Consider the following 23,978-nt stretch of genomic DNA (forward strand, 5'->3'; position numbering starts at 1 on the left):
TGTACCTAATAACATCAAAACAACACAGCTCTGTTAGAGACAGAATATTCAATTCTTCACAATTCCATAACAGTTCCATGCTCAGCTAGCAGATAGGGATATTAAGTATAAATTTAAAAATTATTTCATTCTTCACAAACAAATCTCATCTAACAATTCCATAACAGTTCCATGCTCAGCTCTGTGTCTGTGTGAGGCAAGCACAGCTCTGAAACATGATAGGAATATTAAGTATAGATCTAAATTTCATTCTTCACAAACAAATCTCATCTAACAATTCCATAACAGTTCCATGTTCAGCTCTGTGTCTGTGTGAGGCAAGCACAGCTCTGTTAAATATAGGAATATTAAGTATAGATTTAAATTTCATTCTTCACAAACAAATCTCATCTAACAATTCCATAACAGTTCCATGCTCAGCTTTGTGTCTGTGTGGGATTTGTACAGCAACATTAGAGACAGAGTAGATGGGTATAAATATTATTTCATTCAATTCTTCACCTCCATATCCATAACAGCTCTGTGAAATTTATTCTTTACATGTGTTGTTTTTGATGTTATTAATCACAAATCCCCACACAGACAGAGCTGAGCATGGAACTGTTAGATGAGATTTATTTGTGAAGAATGAAATAATTTTTAATCCCTATCTCTAACAGAGCTGTGCTTGCCTCACACAGACACAGAGCTGAGCATGGAACTGTTATGGAACTGTTAGATGAGATTTGTTTGTGAGCCGATCATGGAACTGCTATGGAATTACACAGAGATGTTATAGATATGGAGGTGAAGAATTGAATGAAATAATATTTATACCTAATAACAAAAATATTGAGTATCTTCATGGTAATCACCTATCCATAATAGTTCCAAAATTTGAATCCTGTTCCCAATAATTATATCACTGGTATCTTTACTCTAAGCTCAGCATTGTGCGAGGTTTTGAAGCTTGTTCCCAATAATTATATCACCGCACAGTTTTGTTCATGGCATAGTTCTAAGTTTAGCAAGGATCTGTATATTTGAATCCTGTTCCAATAACAGCATCACTACACAGCTCTGTCAGGTATAGGGATATTGAGTATAGATTTATGGAAACCACAGCTCTGTTAAAATTGTTCCCAATAACAGCATCACTGCACAGCTCTGTCAGGTATAGGGATATTATTTCATGGCAATCACCTATCCATAATAGTTCTAAGCCCAGCAAAAATCTGTTTCTGTGTGGGATTTGAATCTTGTTCCCAATAACAGCATCACCGCACAGCTGTCAGGTATAGGGATATTGAGTATAGATTTATAGAAACCACAGTTCTGTATGCATTATTATTTATCTAGATATTATTGTGTAATTGAATTTTGTACCTAATAACAGCAGAAATATTGAATATCTTCCATAACAATCACCTATTAAGCTCAGCAAGAATCTATATCTGTGTAGGATTTGAATCCTGTTCCCAATAACAGTATTATTGCACAGAGATCTAGATATAATTTCATGGCAAAAATTAATTCTTCACTCCTATCCATAAATCTGTGTAGGATTTGAATCCTGTTCCCAATAACAACATCACTGCACAGCTCTGTTAGGTTTAGGGACTAGATATTCATCGTCACAACATGCAGCAGAGCTGTTCATAATTGATAAGATACTCAGAACAAACCTCTATACCAACAAATATTATAAACACATCACCTCTTGCTCAAATATATCATGCAGAAGCTGAGATAGAATGTAGAATGGCTTCACTTTTATGAACTTCCAGACAGTTTGGATTCTGTTTCAAATTTAAGAAACCTGAAATACATAAGCTTTGGGAGTTTTGTTTGCAACCCGTACAATATTATTTTTCATACATTTGTAGACAATATATTGCACAGTCCCGAATTGTTGAAGCTCCAATTGCAGTATGTTAGATATGGAATCGTGGAAAAATAATTACTCCATGCCACTCTCTTGGAATTATGATTTTATGCGGTGCGTGCCTTGTAATAGTACTTGTGATATTAATTGTATTAGAATAGGTGTGACAGAATCCAGGGACTTAACATGTTCCACAGCAATGCTGTACTACCGAATCAATGCTGATCTTAGAAACAACATATTCCCACTCAAGGAACTTGAAATTGTTAGCACGTCTCTGTGCAATTTTCCTATCCTATCTGTCAAGTGTGATGAGCAAATTACTCTTATACTCAAACAATGGGCCTGTATAAACATAATCTCCATAGAATAGATTATAATCTGGTGGAGGTTCCATCTACAAAAAAAATATTTTGTGTAAAAACTCTAATTATTTAAGTCCATCTTGTATTGAATGAGCCAGAATTGATATTGTTTTTAAGCAGGTACATAATCAACTCATTAAAATATAAACCAGAATTTACATCCAATTTTCCTGCCTCATCAAGTATGGAAATTGTTGTGTCCAATGTTATGTCATCAACAGGCCACCTGCTGTTTGTATAAATTCTATGATCATGGAAAAATTTGTAAAACCTAAATTTTTCTAAACTTGAAGTACTTTTTGTAAAAAAAGCAACATATTTTCCCCAATAACAATGCAACAGGTATGCATCAATTCTATGCCAGTATGTATTGGATTCAAAATCATCATATTCAGAACCCAATTCTATGCTCACATACCCAAACCCAACATCACTGTCAAGTACCCATCTTGCTTCTGTTTCATTTTGCACTTTAAAAAAATCATACTCTGATAGATTTTCAAATTTTTCCCTAAAACAATCCAACAGGATTTTATATATCTTGCAATGTTTCTTCTTTCAAAATATGTTTGCATGTTCAGGTATCTATATTTCCTGGAAGATATTATTCTGATTGTTTTTTAACGTTGAAACATTTGGTAAATATTTACTGCTGTTGAAATAGCCCAGCCTAACATGTAATATTGTTTGCAGGTTGATTCAAGATGCAAAAATATTTCCAGATACATCAAATCCAAATCTCTTGTTCCTGAATTTAAATTGAGATTCTCAATTGTAAAATATCTTATGTGCTCCATGATGTTCACATAATTTGTGGAGAGCCTGTTTCTGGTGCACAGGGTCAAGTTCCTGGTCTAGAAAATTACAAAATATGGCCTTGCAATCCAAGCTATACAGGGCAATCACACAAATATTTCCAATCAATTTTGTTTGGAAATATTGATGACTGTGCAGAAGAAGTATCTGTATGTTTATATGTGAAGTATTGCATGCTATATTCTCTATGGCATTTGGGGCAAATTTTTGTGATAATTCTGTTTTTGTCTGGATTACAATTCATTTGATGCTTAACCCAATTGGGGATGGATATATTCTTATTGCATTGATTGCAATATTTTTGATTCGGCATTTTTGTTGTTTATTATATACAATTTCTTGGGGTTCAAATCAAAACTCTATGCTGGATAAAAATATCAGTTGGGTTCAGCACTGTGCTTTGTATATTTTGTATGTGTGTATGTGTGTATGTGTCTTAATATTTTTGGCTTTGGTATTTATATAAAATTTCTTGGGGTTCAAATCAAAACTCTATACTTAATAAAAAATATCAGTTGGGTGTGGATGTGGGTGTGGGTGTGGGTGGGTGTGGGTGTGTGTGTCCTGGCCTAGTTTTAAGTGTGGCCAAAAAAAATATCAAGAGGGGCATATTTTTAACAAGTTTATGGACAACAATCTCACAGAAGTGCCTTTTGTAAGTATGGGCAAATAAATCTGAGGGGGCTCTTCCTTTCTCAGGAACTTCCCGAGGGCATTTTTACAAAAATCTTGGATTAGAGGGGGTTCCACACTTGAGCAAAAAGCTCATATGGGCATGTTGAACTAGGTTTAAGTGTAGGTAAATCTGCTTGAGGGGGGCTCTTCCTTTCTCGGGTTTATAATACCACAAATACAACTACTCACTGCGGCGGGTAGGAGCAGCTGCAGCAACTGTAGCGAATGGCACAGGTAAAGTGGTGCGTATACTTTCCCGGAGACGTTGTTTTGCTTCGCCAGCAGAGATTTTCTCTGTGACGACCAACTCTCTGATTTTCTTCTCTTGTTGGAAAGAGGGGCAGTCACGATGCCAGACTGGGTGCTCGCCTTGGCAATTAATGCATTTGGGACCAGAAGAACAAGGTTCGGTCCCATGATCAGGCAGACTACACTTACCACAAAGGGCGGTAGTGGCCTTGCAGGAAGGCTGAGTGTGCCCAAAGTGCTGGCATTTGAAACATCGCATCGGGTTAGGGATGTATGGTCGGACTTTTAATCTCAAATATCCAGCCCGTACAATATCTGGGAGAGTGGTCGTTTGGAATGTTAGTATAATCGAAGCAGTTGGCACAAGTTCTCCGGATTTTCGCGTCTTGATTCGCTGCACTGCGGTGACATGTTGGTCTGAGAGTGCTTCAAGGATCTCTTCCTCCTCAGCATTTAGCAGATCCCAGTGGTGAATCACACCTTTACTACTGTTAAGTTGACGATGGGGTTCAACATTAACAGTGAAATGGCCCAAAGATCGTAACTTCAAAAGGTTGTTGGTCTGGCGATCTGTGCTGGTCTGGATAAGTAGACTCCCGTTTCTCAGTTTCTTTATTTCTGGAACATCGGAACCAGCGGCGAAGTCTAGCTGTTTCTTGATAAGGAATGGTGACAAGTCCTTCAATGTAGCAGCTCCGTGTTTCTTTGTTGTTGCAGAAACATCCTTACTATCGGTCTTCTCAACAATACTGATAACAAGGTAACGTGGCACGTTACTTATCTTTTCCACTACTTGGAGCGGGCTCGAAGGCCGCGCTCGTTTTGGGGGTTTCCCCCCGTTTGAGTTGTTTTTTGTACCCATATACAAAATAAATTTATATTGGAGGGTCCATAAATTGTCGCCTCGACATGCCCTCTATGCCGAGGAAGGCCTACCCCCAAAAATGGAGGCTACTCGAGGACCAAACCGAAATCCCCGAGGCCACGTTCGCGACTGCACCTACCCCTGCAGCCAACACTGTCCCATCGGCACGTGCAACTCACACCTTGGGATAGGTTTTTTTATCGAGGTTGTCTCCTCTAGCAGGACCCTTAGTTATAGGGAGGTCAAAGATATGGAGATGAATGACGTGATGGAATGGTGAAAACGTGATATATTTATGTGAAGAATGAGTGAAATGATGAGATGAAAATGACCTCCCTACCTTAGTTTCTTAGAGGGAGGTCAAAGATATGGAGATGAATGACGTGATGGAATGGTGAAAAACGTGAGATATGGATATGAAGAATGGGTGAAATGATGAGATGAATTTGACCTCCCTACTAAGCCCCCTCGCCCCGTCAAGGCAGTCCTACATGGAGGGGGGGATGCGCGGATCGAATGACTTGCTCTGCAGCTGTAGATGCGCATGCGCGCGCGATCCCTGGAGTTTGGGTAGGATATAAGGGACCGTCGATCGGTGTGAGCATCTTTTGCGGTAGGGAGGACCACAGGTCAACCAGTACACTATGGTGTTGTTGAAATCGGGTGATATACGTGAGCGCCTGCGATATTCTGTTGGACCAATATGAAAGGGGAGAAGGTGGAGGATCGGAGAGGAAGAGGATGATTCTACAGGAGATTATCCGATGATGGGTCGTGGCGAACCATGCCGACGTCTTGATTTGCTGGAACGTTTGATGTCCGAAGTGCGTAGTTTGGACGGAAACCAGGAGGGTGCGGGAACGTCGTCCAGTAGGAGGGATGACGACACAGGCGGCGACCGCGATTTCCTGGTAGGAGACGACGAAGAGGAAGAAAAAGAAGAAGGACGGGAAATGGCACCCCATACGAAGTATGTGGACATCAAAGAAATGAATGTTCGTCGAGTGAAAAAGTATAACGCTACGTGCACTACGACGACCTTTACCTTCAGGTCGCCGGACGAGAGCGGAGATGCCATGAGTTGGGTGCACGAGGGGTTGGATGCTGTGCTGAACCACATCGTGGATCGACACAAACCGTCGGACAAAGTGGGCGTGGTGCTGGAGAACAAGTCTGACGAGTCGGTTCGACCAATTGGTTTGTCGTTACGGAGAATCGACCAACTGGGTGCTGATATGTTATGGAATGTGGTCTCCAGGGTGTTGCAATCGAACGCCACGTTTTTGTCGACGGACCTTCTACAGCTGCGTGTGTCCGTGATTGCCATGCCTGTCGGTTACGGACAAAAACTGAACTCGCGCGGTCTTGTAGCGCACGAGAGATACGCAAAAGTGAAAAAAGTGTGATGACTGTGAAGAGCGAGATCAGAGGTGAGAAGATATGTCTGGCCAAAGCCCTGGTGATCGGTCGGATGTATGCCGACAAAGAGTCAGATCCTGAGTATTTCCGTCGGCATGCTCCCTGGCGTACCGAAGACATTTCCTCTCGGACAACACCATAGGCGTGATTCCACGTGACGGCTACCGCAATGTGAGTAATCAGAGCAAGATCGCGCTGAAGTGGTTGCTGCATCTGGAGAAGTCGGAGAATGTAGAGTTGGAGTATGCCGGTAAAGAAAGGGAGCACGTGGCAGTGAATGGCATCGCCGTGGATGGGTACGACAAAACCACAAGGACCATCTACCAGTTCCACGGGTGCTATTTTCACGGCTGCCCATCCTGCTATAAGGAGCGATCGAGACCCGTGTCGAAGAATATCCAATCCGACCCGACGGATACGATGGGTGCTCGATACGAGCGAACGCAGAGGGTGACATCGAACTTTCGCCTATTGGGCTATACTGTGGTGGAAATTTGGGAGTGCACGTTCCGCGAAATATTGCGGGACCGACCCGACCTCAGCCGCGAACTGGAAGAACATCCGTTTTTTCGAAGTTCTCCGCTGGTGGCGAGGGATGCGTTGTATGGAGGTAGGGTGGAGGTGTTTAAAATGCGAGGAGTGGTTGGCGCCGGCGAGGAGGAGGAAAAAATACGCTACTACGACATTACATCGCTGTACCCGACCGTGAATAAGTTCGCCAAGGCACCCGTGGGACACCCAGAGGTTCTGTTCGGTGCATCAGCACCGACACCAAAGGAGGTATTGGAAATGGACGGCATAGCCAAACTCCGAGTGCTTCCGCCGCGAAACCTATACATTCCAGTGCTGCCTATGAAGACGGGAGGGAAACTGTTGTTTCCGTTGTGTTGGAGTTGCGCAACGGGGCTCCGACAAGAAGGAGAGTGCGACCACACGGATGCGGAGAGAGCAATCACGGGAACGTGGGTGCTGGATGAAGTTCGCCTCGCCGTCGAGAAGGGCTACAAGATTCAGGATGTGTACGAAGTGTGGAGGTACGAGGTGAGCGTCTACGACCCGACGACAGGTGAAGGGGGTTTATTCGCTCAGTACGTGAACACGTTTCTACAAATCAAACAGGAGAGTAGTGGTTGGCCAGTGTGGTGCACGGACGATGAGAAGGAGGAGTATATTGGTACCTACAAAGAGCACGAAGGGATCGAATTACGTAAGGAGCGTATCGACAAGAATCCAGGACTGCGTGCTGTTGCAAAGTTGTGCCTGAACTCGCTTTGGGGTAAATTTGAACAGAACAGTAACAAACCACAGACGTCGATCATACGAGAACCCCGGGATGTCTTTGAAAAGTTGACGGAACCCGGTGTCAACGTGAAGCAGGTGTTGTTTGTCAACGATGACACGGTGATTGTGAGTTGGGACTACCTGAACGAGTGTGCACCTCAATACAGCAAAGTAAACGTCGCAATAGGTGCGTACACGACAACGTTCGCCAGGATCCGTCTGTACAAACTGTTGGACGCTGTGGGGGAAGATATATTGTACTGCGACACGGACAGCGTGATATTTCGCGAGACCAGACGATCACGCGGGAAACTATGGTTGGGCGACCACCTGGGAGATTTGACGGACGAAATGTCGGAATTCGGCGAAGGTGCCTACATTAGGGAGTTTGTGTCCGGCGGTCCGAAGAATTACGCTCTGAAGGTGTGGTCCCCAACAAAGAGAAAGGAGTTCCACGTGGTAAAAATGAAGGGTATCACGTTGGACCACGCCGCGAGTTCGAAATTGAACTTTGATGTGGTGAAAGATTTTGTGCTGCACATGAACGACAAAAAGAAGATGGTCATCCGATACCCCAGACGGATTGCGAAAAATCGACGTTTCGTGCTAGTGACAGAACCTCAGGAAAAAACATATCAGGTGGTGAATACAAAACGACGGATAAGAGATTCCACGTTGGACACCCTACCATACGGCTACCGTAGCGTCCAGGAGGGTGAGGAATAGAAAAACGGTGGAAATGCGGTGAAAGACACAGACGAGACGATGGTTCTCCAATGGAAACAACCGTTCCGATGCATCGTGGCTGGTCCTAGTGGTTGCGGCAAGTCGACTTTTGTGTTGAACCTGTTGCGCAATAGAGGTGAACTTATCGATGGAGGAGGATTCAAGAGGATTGTGTGGTGCACGGGATCAAACTTCGCACCACCCAAAGTGGAAGGTGTGGAACAACATAACGGTATGCCGAATTACGACGATTTGAGGTCCAACCCTCCATGTCTGGTGATCCTGGACGACCTTATGAACAATGCCTACAACGCACACGAGGTGTCCGACCTGTTCACCAAAATGTCTCATCACGACCGAATCAGCGTCATTCTTTTGACTCAGAATTTATTTCCTAAAGGTTCCCAATCGCGAGATATCGCCCTAAACGCTAACTACATGGTGATCTTCAAGAACCCGAGGGACCATCTGCAGGTGTCGACGTTGGCGCGACAAATATACCCTTCCAAGTGGCGATGCTTCGAAAAGGTATTTAACGATATCACCCGACAACCATACAGTTATTGTTTCCTGGACTTCACGCAGGACACACCGGAGCCTCTACGTATACGTTCGGAGCTGTTTCCAAAAAGATACAGGTACTGTGCGGTTCACGTTCCCGACCCCGATCGATGTCTGTCGTACGACCGAGATGAGCAAATATATACGATCCAATAAAGCGCTTTTACATACTCTCCAAACGTCGAACCCACGGATTCGCAAGGCCATCCTCAAGGAGGCGGATCCGAAGCTGGTGAACGCCCTATCCGAGTGTTGCCTGAACGTGTTGAACAAGAACGTACCCGTTACGAAGGTGGTCAAGCGCAAGTTGAGACAGTACAAAAACGTGTTGCGGAAACTCGCCAGCAAGAAGGTGCCGCTGCGGCATCGAAAACGTCTTCTTGTGCAAAAAGGAGGGTTCCTTCCTGTGCTGTTGGGCAGCGTGATTAGCGGTCTGCTGGGAACACTCCTGAATCGGTGAGAGAGACATGGCGTCGTCGACACAGTACAGAAAACTGATCATGATGACCCCGGATCAGTTCGACAAGTTAAAAGGCAACGACCTGAATGCGCAACTGTCGGATCTCGATCAGGAGATGCAAAAAATCCTTCGCTCTAAAATCATGGACGATCACCAAAAATAGTCACTGCATCGACAGACCTTGGACAAGTATCTGCGCGTGATTCGGAGAGGGGAGGTACCGGTGAGCATACCTGTTGTGGTGGAAGGTGATGGTGGTGGAGAGAGCGCGACGCCAGCAAAGGTGAAACGAGAAGAAGATAAAAAGATCGAGACACCACCGAGACAGTTTCCATTCGCACAGACGGAACGGTGGTCGTGGCCTAAAGTGGGGGGAGGAGGAGTTTGAATCAACGGAAGAAGAAGAGGAGGAGGAGAAACGGAGAGTTAAGAAGAAGAAAAGAGAAGAGAGAACACCTATCAAACTTCGACTACGAAGACGACCCGTGGGAACAAAGAGACCTTGGTCGAAACACGTAGCATGGGAGCCGCTGAGGATGTGAACAAGACGCTTCGCGACGTCTACTACGCTCCCGAGAAGGGGGAGTCCTTCACGACGACGGAGAAACTCTGGGAAGCGACAGGGAGACGTATACCGAAGAAGAAGGTGCGGGAGTGGCTCCAACAACAGGATACGTACACCGTGCACCGACCGAAACGCATCCATTATCCCAGAAGTAGGTACAACGTGACAAACATGGACGACCTGTGGGAGGCGGATCTCAACGACATGCAAAACCTTCAAAGGTACAATCGTGGTTGGAGGTATCTGTTGACTGTGATCGATGTGTTTTCAAAACGCGCGTCCGCCGTGGCGTTGAAAAACAAAACAGGTCCGGAGGTGACACGAGGTTTCGCCGCCATACTGCGGAAGGAGGAGGGTCGTAAACCTTTGGTTCTACAGACGGATGCAGGTTCGGAATTTAAAAACACGCATTTCCAGAAACTGCTGAAAGAGAAAGGGATAGAACATCGGATACCCAGAAACACGGACATGAAAGCGAACGTTGTGGAGCGATTTAACAGAACGTTAAAGACTCGAATCTGGAAGTACTTCACAGCTCGCGGTACATACAAGTACACCGACGTTCTTCCGAGACTCGTGGAAGGGTACAACCACACGTACCACAGAAGTGTAGGCATGAAGCCAGCGGATGTGAACGAAGGTAACATATACACGGTGTGGAAAAACCTGACGAAAGGAGAGAGAGGTATGCAGAAAGCTACAAAAACAAATACAAATCTCCGAGTGGGCGACATGGTTCGTGTGAGCAAGTTGAAACTCCCCTTCGAAAAGGGGTATGTACCGAATTGGTCGCGTGAACATTTCAAGGTTCACCGAACGATACAACACCACCCTGTACCGGTGTATCTGGTCGAGGACCTACAGGGAAACGTGTTGGAGGGTTCCTTTTACGCTGAGGAACTACAGAAGATCATTGTTCCCGCAGACAAAGAGTATCGTATCGAACGCATCCTTCAACGTCGTACTCGTAACGGGAAACGCGAATATAAAGTCAAGTGGCTCGGCTACCCCATGTCATTTTCCTCCTGGGTAGGCGAAGAGGACATTCGGCGAACGAGGTAGAACAAGAACCATGGAGTCCGACGAATTTATGATGTTCCTACCGTCCAACAGTTCAATGGATTATTTTCCCGGAAACACTATCGCCCGGTACACGACCAAACTACCGGAACCCGTAGAGTTGGGTCTGGGGTGGGAAGTGGGTCTGTCCGAGGTTCTCTACCCATTGTATTTCGACAACGTAGTTCGTTTGGACGAGACTCTACTCTTGAAGTTCCCTGTCATGCAGTACGACCACGTGGCGGAGTTCACGATGATGATGTTCGATGCGCAGAAACACGAACCTCGCGAGAAGATGCGCTCCTACATCGACGATTTCATCACCAACATAGAGGCAATCTTTGGGAAAGGTGTGCACAAAGACGAAGAGGATGACGAAAGGAGAAGAAAAAAGTGCGTGGAGACCGAGAAAAGAGAGATGACGCCGACCTCTACTATGGCATGACGTTACCGATTCCAGGAGAAACGCTGATACCCACCCCTGAGGAGGAAGAAGTGGAGGAGGAAGACTCGAACGTAGGACGTGGATCTGTGTCACGAAAATTAGATGATATTGGTGGTGGTGGTGGTGGTGGTGAGGACAAGAAGACCAAGGAAGATGACCCTAACGTGATACGTGTGCCTCCACCGGATCACAAGAAAAGGAAGATGAATGAAAGTGGCGACGACGGCGGCGGCGGAGGTGGAAAATCTCACAATTACCCGTACAACGTGAAGGTACTCTCCACAAGAAACACAATCAAGATCGGTCTTCACGATCAAATCCTGGAGCTACCGCCGCAACTGTACACCTCCCCGACCGAACTGTTGGCCAACATTCACAATCTCCTGCCGGACAAGGGGGATGCGGAAGGTACAAAGAACGACATGATCAATACCGCGAGTGCCCTGAGATACAACCTCGACAAGGTGGATCAAGATGGTAGATCCGTCTTTCACGGTGTCCCACCCACGGTCACACCATTCAACAGCCAACTGGTCTTTGTGTATTGCGACATTATCGAACACCAATTCACCGGGGACGTCAGGTCCCGCCTGTTGCGAGTGATTTCCCAGGATTTTTCGATGTTGGGTAACCGCACCGTGGCACATCACAAGTTTGACAGAGTGTACTAACACCCGCTCGACAAATACACCTTCGAAACCATCGACATCGAGTTCCGGAACGATAAAAACGAACCCTTACCTTTTTCACGCCAACAACATACCATCCCTAGTGGTGCTACACTTTCGACAAAGGCGGCAGCAGAGAGATCCTTAAAAGATCGAGACGTTAGTAGAGATGGACATTCGGAGAAAGTCCGTCACGATGACCAATTCGATCGTCGACTACTATACCTTCCAGGCTCAAACCGGTCGCGGTGTGGGTCCGTACTACCAGGGAAGAAGGTACCAACGTGGACACGGCATATTAGGTTCTTTTTTCCCCTGGTTGTTCCGCACGGTGAAACCGCTGGTGGTGTCTGGTGCTAAAGCGTTGGGTAAGGAAGTGTTGCGGACCGGAGCAAATATATTAGGAGATGTCGCCACGTCGCAAGGACCAGTCCGCGACATTGTACGGAAGCGTCTGCACGAGTCCAGGACAAATCTACAGAACAAGGCTGAGGCGAAAGTGAAGCAGATGACAGGTTCGGGCATCAAACGAAGGCGGTTGAACAGACCACGCAAACGAGCACGAAAGACGACGACGACGAGGTTGGTCGGACGAAGAAGAAGAACAGCACGCAACACAAAAAGGAAGACGTCAACGACGACGAGGCGAAGGACAGCCACCGTAGTGCACCGTCGTCGTCGTCGTCGCGGCCACAACCGAAGAACCTTCACGGACCTATTCTGCGCACCCTAGTATAGAGAGAGACTAGAACGTTATAAAGGCACTGAAACCAAGACGAAGATTCCAGTCGAAGGGTTTGTGCTACCCGACGTGGATCTCGCGAGCGAGCGAGCGCAATGGCCATGGAGGGAATGTTACCGGAAATGGATATATTCGAGGAACCATGTCTCCAGACGGCGATTACAGGGAACTTCCAGGAAATATGTCACCCCATCTCGTCGATGGACAATGCGACCGTTTATCAGTTTCTCAGCAAGGGACCAAGCAATTCCTACAGATGGCTGCCAACAACACGTCTTGGTGTTACGTGTCGGATGACTAAACCGGATGGAACGTTGTTGACATACAACGCAGCCGAAACAAAGAAGTGGGGTGTGGTGAACAATGTGGAACACTCGCTCTACAGTCAAATTAACGTCTACCTGAGCAACACGTTGGTGACAGGTTCTAGCACCAATTACCCCTATAAGTCGTATCTCACCAACGTGGTCAACTTTGGAAAGGATGCTCTGCACACTCACCTTACGTCGAGTGGTTTCTACCTGGACACAAATAACGAACCCAACACGACCACGAACGAAGGATTCAAGACACGTTGGGAATTGTTCCAAGGTGGGAGCACCAACGATGCCGACACGAGCGAAATCCAGAATGAGGTGGAACTGATTTCGAGACTCAACGTGGACTTTTTCAATCAGGAGCGGTACCTTCTGAATGACGTGGACATGAAGGTGGTGCTGACCAAGGCGAAGAATGAATTCTACATTTGGGGAGAAGGTGCGACCTCGCCGGTGACAATCCAGATCCTGAAACCAGCTCTCTACGTGAACCACTTCACGATCAGCCCATCGTTCCTGGTGGCGCACAGCATGGCGTTACAGAAGAGCAACGCAAAATACTTTTTCAAGCGTTCTGAGCTGAAAACCTTCACTGTACCTTCGGGCGGAAAGTCGCTGACATTGAACATCACCAACGGCACGATACCGACCTTCCTGCTCTTCACAATGGTGCCGAACAACGCGTTCGTGGGGACTCCCAACACGAACCCGTTCCACCTGACGCCGGAGTCCCTCAACTACTTTGCACTCTACGTCAGAGAACAACTCGTTCAGACTGCACCGTTGGAAATGGATTTCGAGCGTGGAGCGATCACCCGAGGCTACGAGACACTCTTCACTGGGACGAACATCCATCACTCCGACAAAGGTCACATGATCACCAAGGAGATGTTTGCAAACGGTTACTTCATGCTGTGTTACCTACTGACACCGGATCTCGCCGACGACAACTGTAGAAGTCTTCCGGAAAAGGGTGAACTCCGCATCGAGGCACGATTCAAGAACCCTCTCAGCAGGGCGATGACGTGTCTGATCTACCTGCTCTACGATGCATCGGTGGAAATTACAAAAGACAGACGTGTCATCTTTAACCACGACGGGTAGTCCACACAGATCGCTAAGAAGAAGAAGAATTATAAAACAGTGTTCACTGCCCACATGTGAACTATTTGGACGATGAACACGACCCAGATCCATGATGCCCTCGCTGGAAACCACGTAACCCGGGCTGCATTCCAAGGGGTGTATCCGAGCGACATGTTGGCCGACGTCGTCGTCGTGAAGAAACCTGCAGTGTTCGTGGCCAACACCGACCCATACGGCAAAGAGGGTCAACATTGGGTCGCCATACACGTGGACGCCCAGGGTTACGGACGGTACTTTGATTCCTACGGGATCGAACCTATCCGACCCTCCTTTCGTCGCTTTTTGGACCGCAATTGCATCCGGTGGGGGAGCAACTCTCGACAACTGCAGGGCTTCCTCAGCACAGTGTGCGGACAATACTGTTGCGTGTACCTGCATCATGCATGTCTGTCAACGTCGGAATATCCGTTTTACTCGCATTTCACCGATTGTTTCACGCAAAATGATCGGGAAGTAGTGCGCCTGTTTAACCACTATTTCCGATCACCCTGCAGAGCGTCGCCACTGCAGACACGTTGCAACCAGATCTGTCGCCCACGGTACAACAGCCACAAACGCACCCCTCCTCCTCCTTGTTGTTGCAGCAGCAGGAAATGACGTCGAACAGCGAGTTCCATAAGTACAGAGAGCGAGACGTGGATGTGGCAGAGTCGAGCGGAGGATGTCGGAGACGGACGTGCGAAGAAGAGGAAGAGATTCAGCTTTGATGGAGCAGAAGGTGGTTGTGGTTGAGAGCGGCGGCGGCGGCGGCAGCGTCAGCGGGAAAGCACCAGAAGAAAAAGACAACGATTTCCAAAGCACATCACGTTCCCACCGTCCGAGCATCGAGTACCTGCTCAGCGACGCATTGGTGGAAATTACAAAAGACAGACGTATCATCATGAACAACGATTGGTAACAAAAATAAGACAAAAACAGAGCTGTCTCACCCTCCTCCTCCTTGTTGTTTCAGCAGCAGATGTCGTCGTCGTCGAGCAGTGAGTCTGGTGACGCAACCCCATCGATGACGTGGCGGCGACGGCGGCGCTGGCAGCGGGAGCGGCAGTCACATAAGTACAGAGAGCGAGACGTGGATGTGGCAGAGAGTCGAGCGGAGAGGGAGGATGTCGGAGACGGAAGTGCGAAGAAGAGGTTCAGCGATGCTGACAGCGGAGGCGGCGGCGGCGACGGAGAGCGGCGACAGCCGGGGGAGAGCACCAGACGAAGAAGAAGACAACGATTTCGCCTACATCCAAGGGACCAAAAAGAGCAGCAGAGTACGTTCCGACGGTGGAGACGGTCTGTTCCTCCTACCCAGCATCGAGTATCTCACTCCGTCGCACACCAAATGCATCCTGATCGGTTATCGACGTGTTTTCGGCGGCGGCAGCAGGGAAGCAGGATGTGTTCCTTGCGTGTTCCTTCGATCTCACCATCTGGACATCGCCGTCGAGTGGAACGTGTTCCGAAAATTCCTAGCGCTCGATCCCGCCCCTATGGCGCGATACTTCAAGGCGGGCGAGAGGTACAGCTTCGACCTGAAACCGGACATCGCCGCCGGTGGGGAAGAAGAAGGCGAGGTTGCAGATCAGCAGGAGAAGTGTATGGCCATCGGTACCATGACGTTGTTCTCCAAACACCATCTAATGCTGATCGTGGGCGATAGGAAGATCCACTAGAACGAAGCTGAATTCTACCGTTATCTGAGCATCAGACGACTTCTGTCGGCATACATGACCTTCTACGAGCATCTCCACGAACATGTCTCAGCATGCGTGCAACGGCACGCCGAGGACGACAGGATAACCAAGATACTTCCCCCTCCCCCTCCACGTCGCTCCATACTTCAACGTTTCCACAACGACCTTCTGCGCTTCGTGCGTGCGCAGCTGCAGAAACCATAAATATAGTGAAAGCTAGGAGTTCGTCGCCCAGTGTGTGACTGCAGCAGCATGGAGAAGGTCGTTTTCGCCGTTGACGAGAGCCTGGAAGTGTCCGTGGTGGACAAACAGGATGCCACTTCGGTCGTCTTTCGCAAGGATGAGTCCACGGTGATTCTCGACACGGACAAGTACATCGAGCTCGTGAAGACTCTGTCACCGATATTGAATCTTTTCCACGAACGTCATCTGGATTGTTCTCGTCGCAGAAGCGTCAAGTTCGTCATCACCTCCACGTTCCGAGTGATCGTCAAAGACTGCATGAGTGACTTTGTGGTGATCCTCCAGGACGAGCACGGAAGCGTTGTGATGAGAGCCGCACAATGGGAAGAATTTCTGGAGCTGTATCACCCCATCATGAAGGCTTACTTCCGACGTTGGCATGCGCAGTGACAGAACCTACCAACACCTACTACTACTGACGACATGGACACCCCTTAACTACTTATGTCGATGTTGATGCAGAACATGCCTTCTACCACTACTACTACTTGTGGCACCCCTTAACTACTTATGGCAATGGTGATGCAGAACGTGCCTATTAAGACTACTACCTGTGTGGCACCCTGAACTACTACTACTACTACGAATACTGCTGCTGCTAATGATGATTTCTTATTTTGTATGCTTTTGTGTGTTTTGAGCAATTAAAATGATATGTTCACATATATCCGTTGTGTTTCATTTCAACGCATCCCTTCCAGACGCACGGAGAGAGCGAAAGCGAGGGAACCCCCTGCGCGCGCGGCGGCCAAAGGCCGTCCAATGGCGCCAAAGGCGCCATTGGACGCAACTTTGCGTGATTCTCTCTCTCTCTCTCTCCTAGCCGTAGCATAGTAGACTAGGTCGACTGGAGAGAAGAAAGAGCGAGAGATATGGCTCAGACGTCTCTCTCTCTCTCTCTCTCTCTCTCTCTCTTTCCTACCAGGTCGGACTCTCTGCGCTAACCACTACACATCCACGAGGTGGTCGACCCACCGGCTTGCTTCGCGAAAGAGCGAAATGGCTCGAAGAAGAGGAAAAACACGACATCTGGCGGGGCAGCAGCGCTGTCGCTCCCCCCTCCTCCCGAGCGACAGCTGGCCTAGTCATCGACACCGCCGCTGCTGAAAGTCATTTCTCCCGCGCGGAGGGAAAAACTACATCTGGTGCTTTTACCCTGGGGCTGCAACACTGTCAGATTTTCGCCACACGTGCGAATTGTTTTTGCTCACCCCACACGTTCCTGCTGCTAGTTGCCGATCTGGGGGAGATGCCCTCCACGATAAATGAACCTCTTGCAGAGATCTTTAAATGCATAAAAGGACAGAATACGCTATTCTTTGCCTCATTTGTACTTTTAAAACGTGTGTGAAAAGTTTGAGTATTAGCAACATGCAACATCAACATTCGCCCGATGTGGTTTCCCTCGTAAGTACCATTCCTCTCTCTTTTTCTCTCTATCTCTCTCGTCCTTGGTTCGACACTCGTAGCATATATATACACTTGTGTTAGCGCCGACCCTTATGGCGAAGTGGTTAGAGTCGGACCCCTCAGTAGGTGTCACAGAAATACGTTAGTTTTGCCGACCCTTGTGGCGGAGTGGTTCACATGCCAGCCGGGAGGAACGACCTGGATTCGAATCTTCTTCTCCTTACACAAGCCTAAGTTAGTTTTGCCGACCCCTGTGGCGAAGTGGTTAGCATACGCCAGAGGGGGAAAACGACCTGGATTCGAATCTCAGTAAGGATACACTCATTACGAATCTTCTCTTTACACACGCATAAGTTAGTTTTGCCGACCCTTGTGGCGAAGTGGTTAGCACACGCCAGCCGGGGGGAACGACATAGATTCGAATCAGCATGGATAGACTCAGTGCGAGTTTTCTCACCATACAAAACAGTGTACATATACACAGCTATTCAAACTCTAGTTTGAGGTAAACAAACAAACACGCACAGCGTTCAGGAAAAATCTTTTCTTTATTTAGTTTTGCACACACGTTCTACATTCTACGGTACTTATACATATCATACGCACTTCGCTTAGTGTAGTAGGACCTTATGGGTTCTCCACACACTTGCAACAAAATGAAAAGAAATAAAACACTTCCATTTGGGGGCACGACTTTATAGTCCTGAATATATCCCCTCTCGATTTGCTACATTCTGTAATAGTGTAGTAGGACCTTATGGGTTCAGCAAACAAAAACAAAAAACACTTCTATTTTGGGGGCAGGGCCACCAGTTCTGAATATCCTTAGAGAATAACTACATTCTGTATTTAGCGGTGAGAGACTTATCTGCTCCCGCGAAGTTCTGCTTCTTGAATAGTTTATACAAATCATACGCACTTCGCATTGTATAGTAGGACCTTATAGGTTCCTCGTTCACAACTCTTGCAAAAACATTTCTATTTTGGGGCACGACTTCTGTAGTAACTGCATAGTCTGGTACAGGGCCACAAGTCCTTGAATATCCTTCTCGATTGATTGGGCTTTTGTCTCCAATGCTAGGATCAGGTTCTCGATCCCTCCTTCTTTCCTTGTCAGAGCTTCCAAATAGTACGCAGACTCGTCAATCTCGTTCTCACCACACCTTTCTCCCATCACGTGGATTCTTTTGCATGGTAGACAGTAGTCCCCGGGAAACAAAACTGGTGGCGATATCTGCAAAGAAAATAATACACACTTGTAAATACAAAACATATTTCCTACTTCTTTTTTACTACATTTACCTATATTTTTTACAGGTTGTCACTCGGGAAATTCTAGAAATAGAAACGGTAGAAGTAGGAGGGCGGGTCGTACGGAGAACCAGATGCGTTGTAGAAAGGGAGGGGAACGTCTATTACGTCCCACCCGATCACCCTTTGGTTCAGGGTGACGTCAACCTATTCATAGGCTGCCGTTTAGAACCCCAAGAACCCCAACAACGGCAGCATAGACCTCCCACACCTCACCCGCATGCACAAACATCCCCTTCCCCCAACCCGTCCTACAACTACTCCCCTCCACCTCCTAGAAACAACCCCTCACCCCCGGACAGCTTGGCGGAGGAGGAGGAGGAGGCCGTATTTCAACCCGTTGACGGCCTCCTAGTCCCTGATTTTCATGATATAGAACGGTACTACCCCCAACAGTAGTAACCTATACCCTTCTTCCTACCTTCTTCCTACCTTCTTCCTCTATCCTTCATTTCCCCTTCTTTTCATCTACACGCTTACTTCTTCAAACAGAACCTCCCCGTAAGTACTTTTTTTATTTATTTTATTTTTTACTAACAACATATAAGTGTTATTATTTATTTGTACTCACCATCTTGTATTACTCGTTGAACAATTCTGATGCTAGCAGTAGGGTGTCCTCTCCTTCTACTTCCGCTATCACTTTCAACTCGTCCTTCCTTCGTCTTCTTCTTCGTCTACTGTAGCTCTCGCCGTCGTGGCTGCACTCGTTCTCGGCTGTGTCGCTGTCTCTGTCGACCTCGTCACGATCCTGTAGCCAGTTAGACAATGTTTCACTTAGTTGCACTTTCTTTCTTTGCGGTCTCTCTCCGGCACGTATCTGTCTTCGCACCCTCCAGAGACTACATTAATTCGTCCAGCGGTAAACCCTCCCCCGGATTCATTGCTATCGGCTTCACCAGATTACGGTTCGGATGCGTGGTATTCAATAGGAAATCACCTAATGTGTGCTGCTCGGTGAGGCGTCCGTGGAACAGACTAGCAAATCCCAACATTTTTGACATAACATAGGATGCTTCCAGATTTGCTGTTTCCGCAGCAGCGGTCAGCAAATCCATCCTTGCCGTGTTTACTATGTACATATTTTGAAATGAACCATATCTAGCAACGCCGTGCCCCTCCATCTTACCCTGAAGAAACATTTCCAGAGTGGAAACGCGATTTCCGAACGGAACTGCAACACCATCTCTTTCCCCCATCGTTGGCACCTCTTTCTCCACAATATACTGGACATTACATTCATCCATACACCAAAGCTGGCGACCAAACTTTACATTTACTCTCTCCTCACAAAGACATTTTCCCTTCTCACCTATCGCGCTCGCTTCGTAGATATACAAAGGACCACACTCCTCCCCCTTCGTCTGCAAATCTCTGATCACAGACATATCCCTAGTCTGAAAACTAAAGTGAAAATATGACGGGTGATATTTGTGTAACACAAACGATTCACACATTTCATACCCACCGCCGCCGCCACCTTTCTTTGACGAAGTACTCACAGCTACCTTGCAACGAGCTGTTGGGGTGGTCCTACGAGGGACATACATCATATCCACATCCCCTTCCCTACATTCTACACTCGTTAATAACTCCCCATCAATACTAGCGGACTCCACATCTACAAAGAAACGTATCCACGGACGCGCACAATTCATCTCTCTTAGAAGAAAACAACAACGATGAAGCCGCAACAACCTACAACGAAAACAGAAATACTCTGCGTTACACAACTTCCTTCTTCAATCTACATTCACGTCCGTCGTCAAAGGCAAAACAATCTGTACAATCACGAGTACTTTTATAACTAAACTCCCCGCAATAAACACAGAAAAAATCATCTGACAACCTCGTCCGCAACCCACCAGGCATAAACAAAAACTTGCCTTCGCGACGGAGCACATACATTCTATACTCGCTACAGTTCACATTCACACAGTAGTAACGAGCATACCCGTAATCTGGGAAATCAACCACTTGAACGTCTTTACAGTATGGACAGTGAATTGAACGACTACTTTTTATAGTCCCCAGATACAACGACATCACAAACCACAAATCTCTTTCGGTAATGCGTAAGACAGACAGTATACACACCTCAGACTCAGCAGCAGCAGCAAAAACTTCTCCACTCTCAGAGACAGACACATCGAACTCGTCGATGTCAAACATATTTATACCAACAAGTCGTGGGAGACTCCTCCCCACACAAACACCGCATTGGTCACAACCACACGCCAACAACAACAACACCTGCACTCCCCCACAGAGATATATTTGATCCACACACCTGCGATCCCCCACAGAGCAAAAAAAAATCGATCTGGTCAGATGCCAACGCTCGCCACAGACACATACAGAGAGAGACATTCGAAACGAACATCCGCCAGATGTCAACGAACCCCCACAGAGAGATCAATTTCATCAGGTCCACATATCACGCAGAGCAAAAAATTCAATACTCACAGATGTCGACGCTCCCACGCAGAGCCTAAAAATATTCTATCCACACAGCTGCCGACAGCACCTGCACTCCCCCACAGAGCATGCGCACGCATTCATCCCCCACCACAAACACACCGCTACTATATAAACCACAAACACGCACACACCAAGCACAGATCAGCAACGACAACACAACCACAGACATCATGCACCCACCCAGTACAATCGATGACGTCACCTATAGAAACAATCGATCAATCTATATTATTGTCAATAATATTAACAACTATAATAAGGTTTAACAATACAACAATCTACAAACATATAATTTACCCCCACCCCCCATCAATCACTATATTATTAGGACACCCACAACCCCTCCTTATTTGGAAACACCTATCAATCACTATATTATTAGGACAACCCACAACTCCTTATTTGGAAAAAATATAAATAAATATGACACCTGTCAATCAATCAATCACTATATTAGGTTAACAACACCCACATACCCTTACATACAACTCCTTATTTGGAAACACCCCCACCCACACCTAATTTAAAAAAAATCGATTTTCACCCAAAAAAATGTAATGATCACTTATCGATTATTGGAAATCGATACTGATTGGTTATCGCGCTATAGCTACCCCTTAACTACTCAGAGCGCTCTGAGGAGTGGATGCACCCCCCTGGATGCGACGTACTTTGGTCCAAACGGCTTTCGACGAAGCCTGCTTCGTCAGAGAAGACACGTATTGGACCCAGCACGCCTTCTTACTGGCTCGAATAAGCCGACGGGCACGCGCACGCTTAATGCGGAACTGCTCGAGGTTTGCGGCAGTGTGGTTCCTATTGAATCGATCTAGGGCATGATTGCGCCCCTTGATGGCTGCACTGATCTCCGCAGTCCACCAGGGGACTGGGCGTCGCCTCGCAGGTCCACTGGGATATGGAATGGAGGTGCGTGCAGCATCATGCACTCGTGAAACAAAGACATCTTAGGCGTCGATTGATGGTAGAGTCGACGAAAGATCAGTAGAATTGAAAATACTTGGATCCAATTAATCATCATTTTAATTGACATTAATGGCTTTTTTATTCATTATCGAGGGGTGACGCTATTGTTAATTAATCAAGTGCCACGTGTCGTGGGTGGAGGAGGAGACGAGTCATCGATGACTCATGCACACGTGTGAGTTTGAAATTAATGGTTTTCCATTAGTGCACAAAAGATACTATTATGTATTCCGTTTTTACCCTAACCTAACACTATTGTTGTATTTTATTAATGAGTTTCTGTCGGATATGAGTCTCAGATGATTTATACTGACGTTGGAGTTTGGAATTAATGGTTTTTCCATTAATGTACAAAAGACACTATTATGGAGTTCGTTTTCGGACTATTCTAACACTATTGTTGTATTTTATTAATGCGTTTCTGCCGGATATGAGTCATGGGTGCTTTATACAGACGTGGGAACTTGGAATTAATGGTTTTTCCATTAATGTACAAAAGACATTTTCGGCCTATTCTGAGGCGTCACGTGCGGCCATTTTGGCGTCGGTGGTGAGTCATATTTGGTATAATTGAGGAGCTCGAACGGTCCTGGGTAGAGGCTAGAAAATATTAACCAATGAGAGAAGATTTTTAATAAATGATTCAACCAATCAGAGAAGAGTAATGAAAATAATATTTATATTGACTGGCCTTTTGTCTAAGAATCTATAAATATCAAGCGGAAGACGAAGCGGTCCAAGAGAGTTCTCAAGTGTTTGGCTTGAAAGTCGTACTGATTTTTTAGCGTGACTGAGTTGTTGCAGTGCAACTAAAGGCTTTTTAACTTGGTAAGTATCTTTTTTTGTGTACTATTCTTTATTTCAAGTTGTTTTTTAACTGCCATGCAAACAAAGTTTAAGCGTTTTGCATTATTTTTGAAAATATTATACAAAGAATACTCGAAAATAACACTAACAATGTGTATTGTTATTGTTGCAGGTTCTGTCACTTTCTCTCTTTTTGAATTCCACCCATTCTTTTGTCACTGCGATGTTTTTTTAAAAATATTATACAAAAATATTAGAAAATATCACTAACAATCTGAATTGTTATTGTTGCAGGTTCTTTCTGAGAAGCAGATGTGAAGTACTCTGCAAAGAACTGAAAGCCCGATTGGAAGAAACGAATAGTGAAAACAGACGTTGCTGAGCAGGACCCCAGGGCGATGAGTGATTTGGTGCTTATATGTCCATGTTTCTTCGATTATATCGATAAGGATTGTGTGCTGGAGGCTTTGAAAAAGTATTCCCCTTACAAGTACATTACATGCTGGGGCTGTTATTCAAATGAAGGCAAGCAACTAGCCCACGATTGTGTTATTAAACATTTTTACGAGTGCGAGGATGTGCGCGGTAAAGACGAAGTTCAACTCTCCGATTGTTTTATAATTTGCCAAGAGGAATGCGGAGAGAATGAATGCCAGAATTGAGTAGAGTGGATGTGCGAGAGAATCCAGCGTTATCTGCAAGATCCGGACAATACAAGTCATATTTTCGATTTTTATCTTGCTAATCATGAAGATGTAGGTGGTGGTTTGAAGGCACAGGAGGAATCGACAGGATACAGAGACTTTTACAGTGTGTTGTGTGAAATTTTAAATGATTTCG

At 46.3% G+C, this 23,978-nt stretch overlaps 2 protein-coding genes across 2 annotated transcripts; both read left to right on the forward strand.

The window, feature by feature from the left end:
- Positions 1–6,239: 6,239 nt before the first annotated feature.
- Positions 6,240–8,260, forward strand: LOC145983080 (uncharacterized). The gene is made up of 2 exons (XM_083116351.1): positions 6,240–6,264; positions 6,396–8,260. The coding sequence occupies exons 1-2, from the start codon at positions 6,240–6,242 to the stop codon at positions 8,258–8,260; spliced, it is 1,890 nt and encodes a 629-aa protein (XP_082972477.1).
- A 4,595-nt stretch (positions 8,261–12,855) lies between these two features.
- On the forward strand, positions 12,856–14,181 carry LOC145983081 (uncharacterized protein F54H12.2-like). The gene has a single exon (XM_083116352.1). The coding sequence runs from the start codon at positions 12,856–12,858 to the stop codon at positions 14,179–14,181; it is 1,326 nt and encodes a 441-aa protein (XP_082972478.1).
- The last annotated feature ends 9,797 nt before the right edge of the window (positions 14,182–23,978 follow it).

Source organism: Lepisma saccharinum, unplaced genomic scaffold (genome assembly GCF_977018435.1).
Source record: "Lepisma saccharinum unplaced genomic scaffold, izLepSacc3.1 HAP1_SCAFFOLD_630, whole genome shotgun sequence".
Taxonomy (NCBI): domain Eukaryota; kingdom Metazoa; phylum Arthropoda; class Insecta; order Zygentoma; family Lepismatidae; genus Lepisma; species Lepisma saccharinum.

What these genes read in the sequence shown, in the direction of transcription:
- LOC145983080 (XM_083116351.1), top strand. Translation starts at nt 6,240, where the DNA reads ATGACTGTGAAGAGCGAGATCAGAG. An exon ending in TGTGAAGAGCGAGATCAGAG is followed by an intron (nt 6,265 to 6,395) that starts GTGAGAAGATAT and finishes ACAACACCATAG; the next exon opens with GCGTGATTCCACGTGACGGC.
- LOC145983081 (XM_083116352.1), top strand. Translation starts at nt 12,856, where the DNA reads ATGGCCATGGAGGGAATGTTACCGGAAATGGATATATTCGAGGAACCA.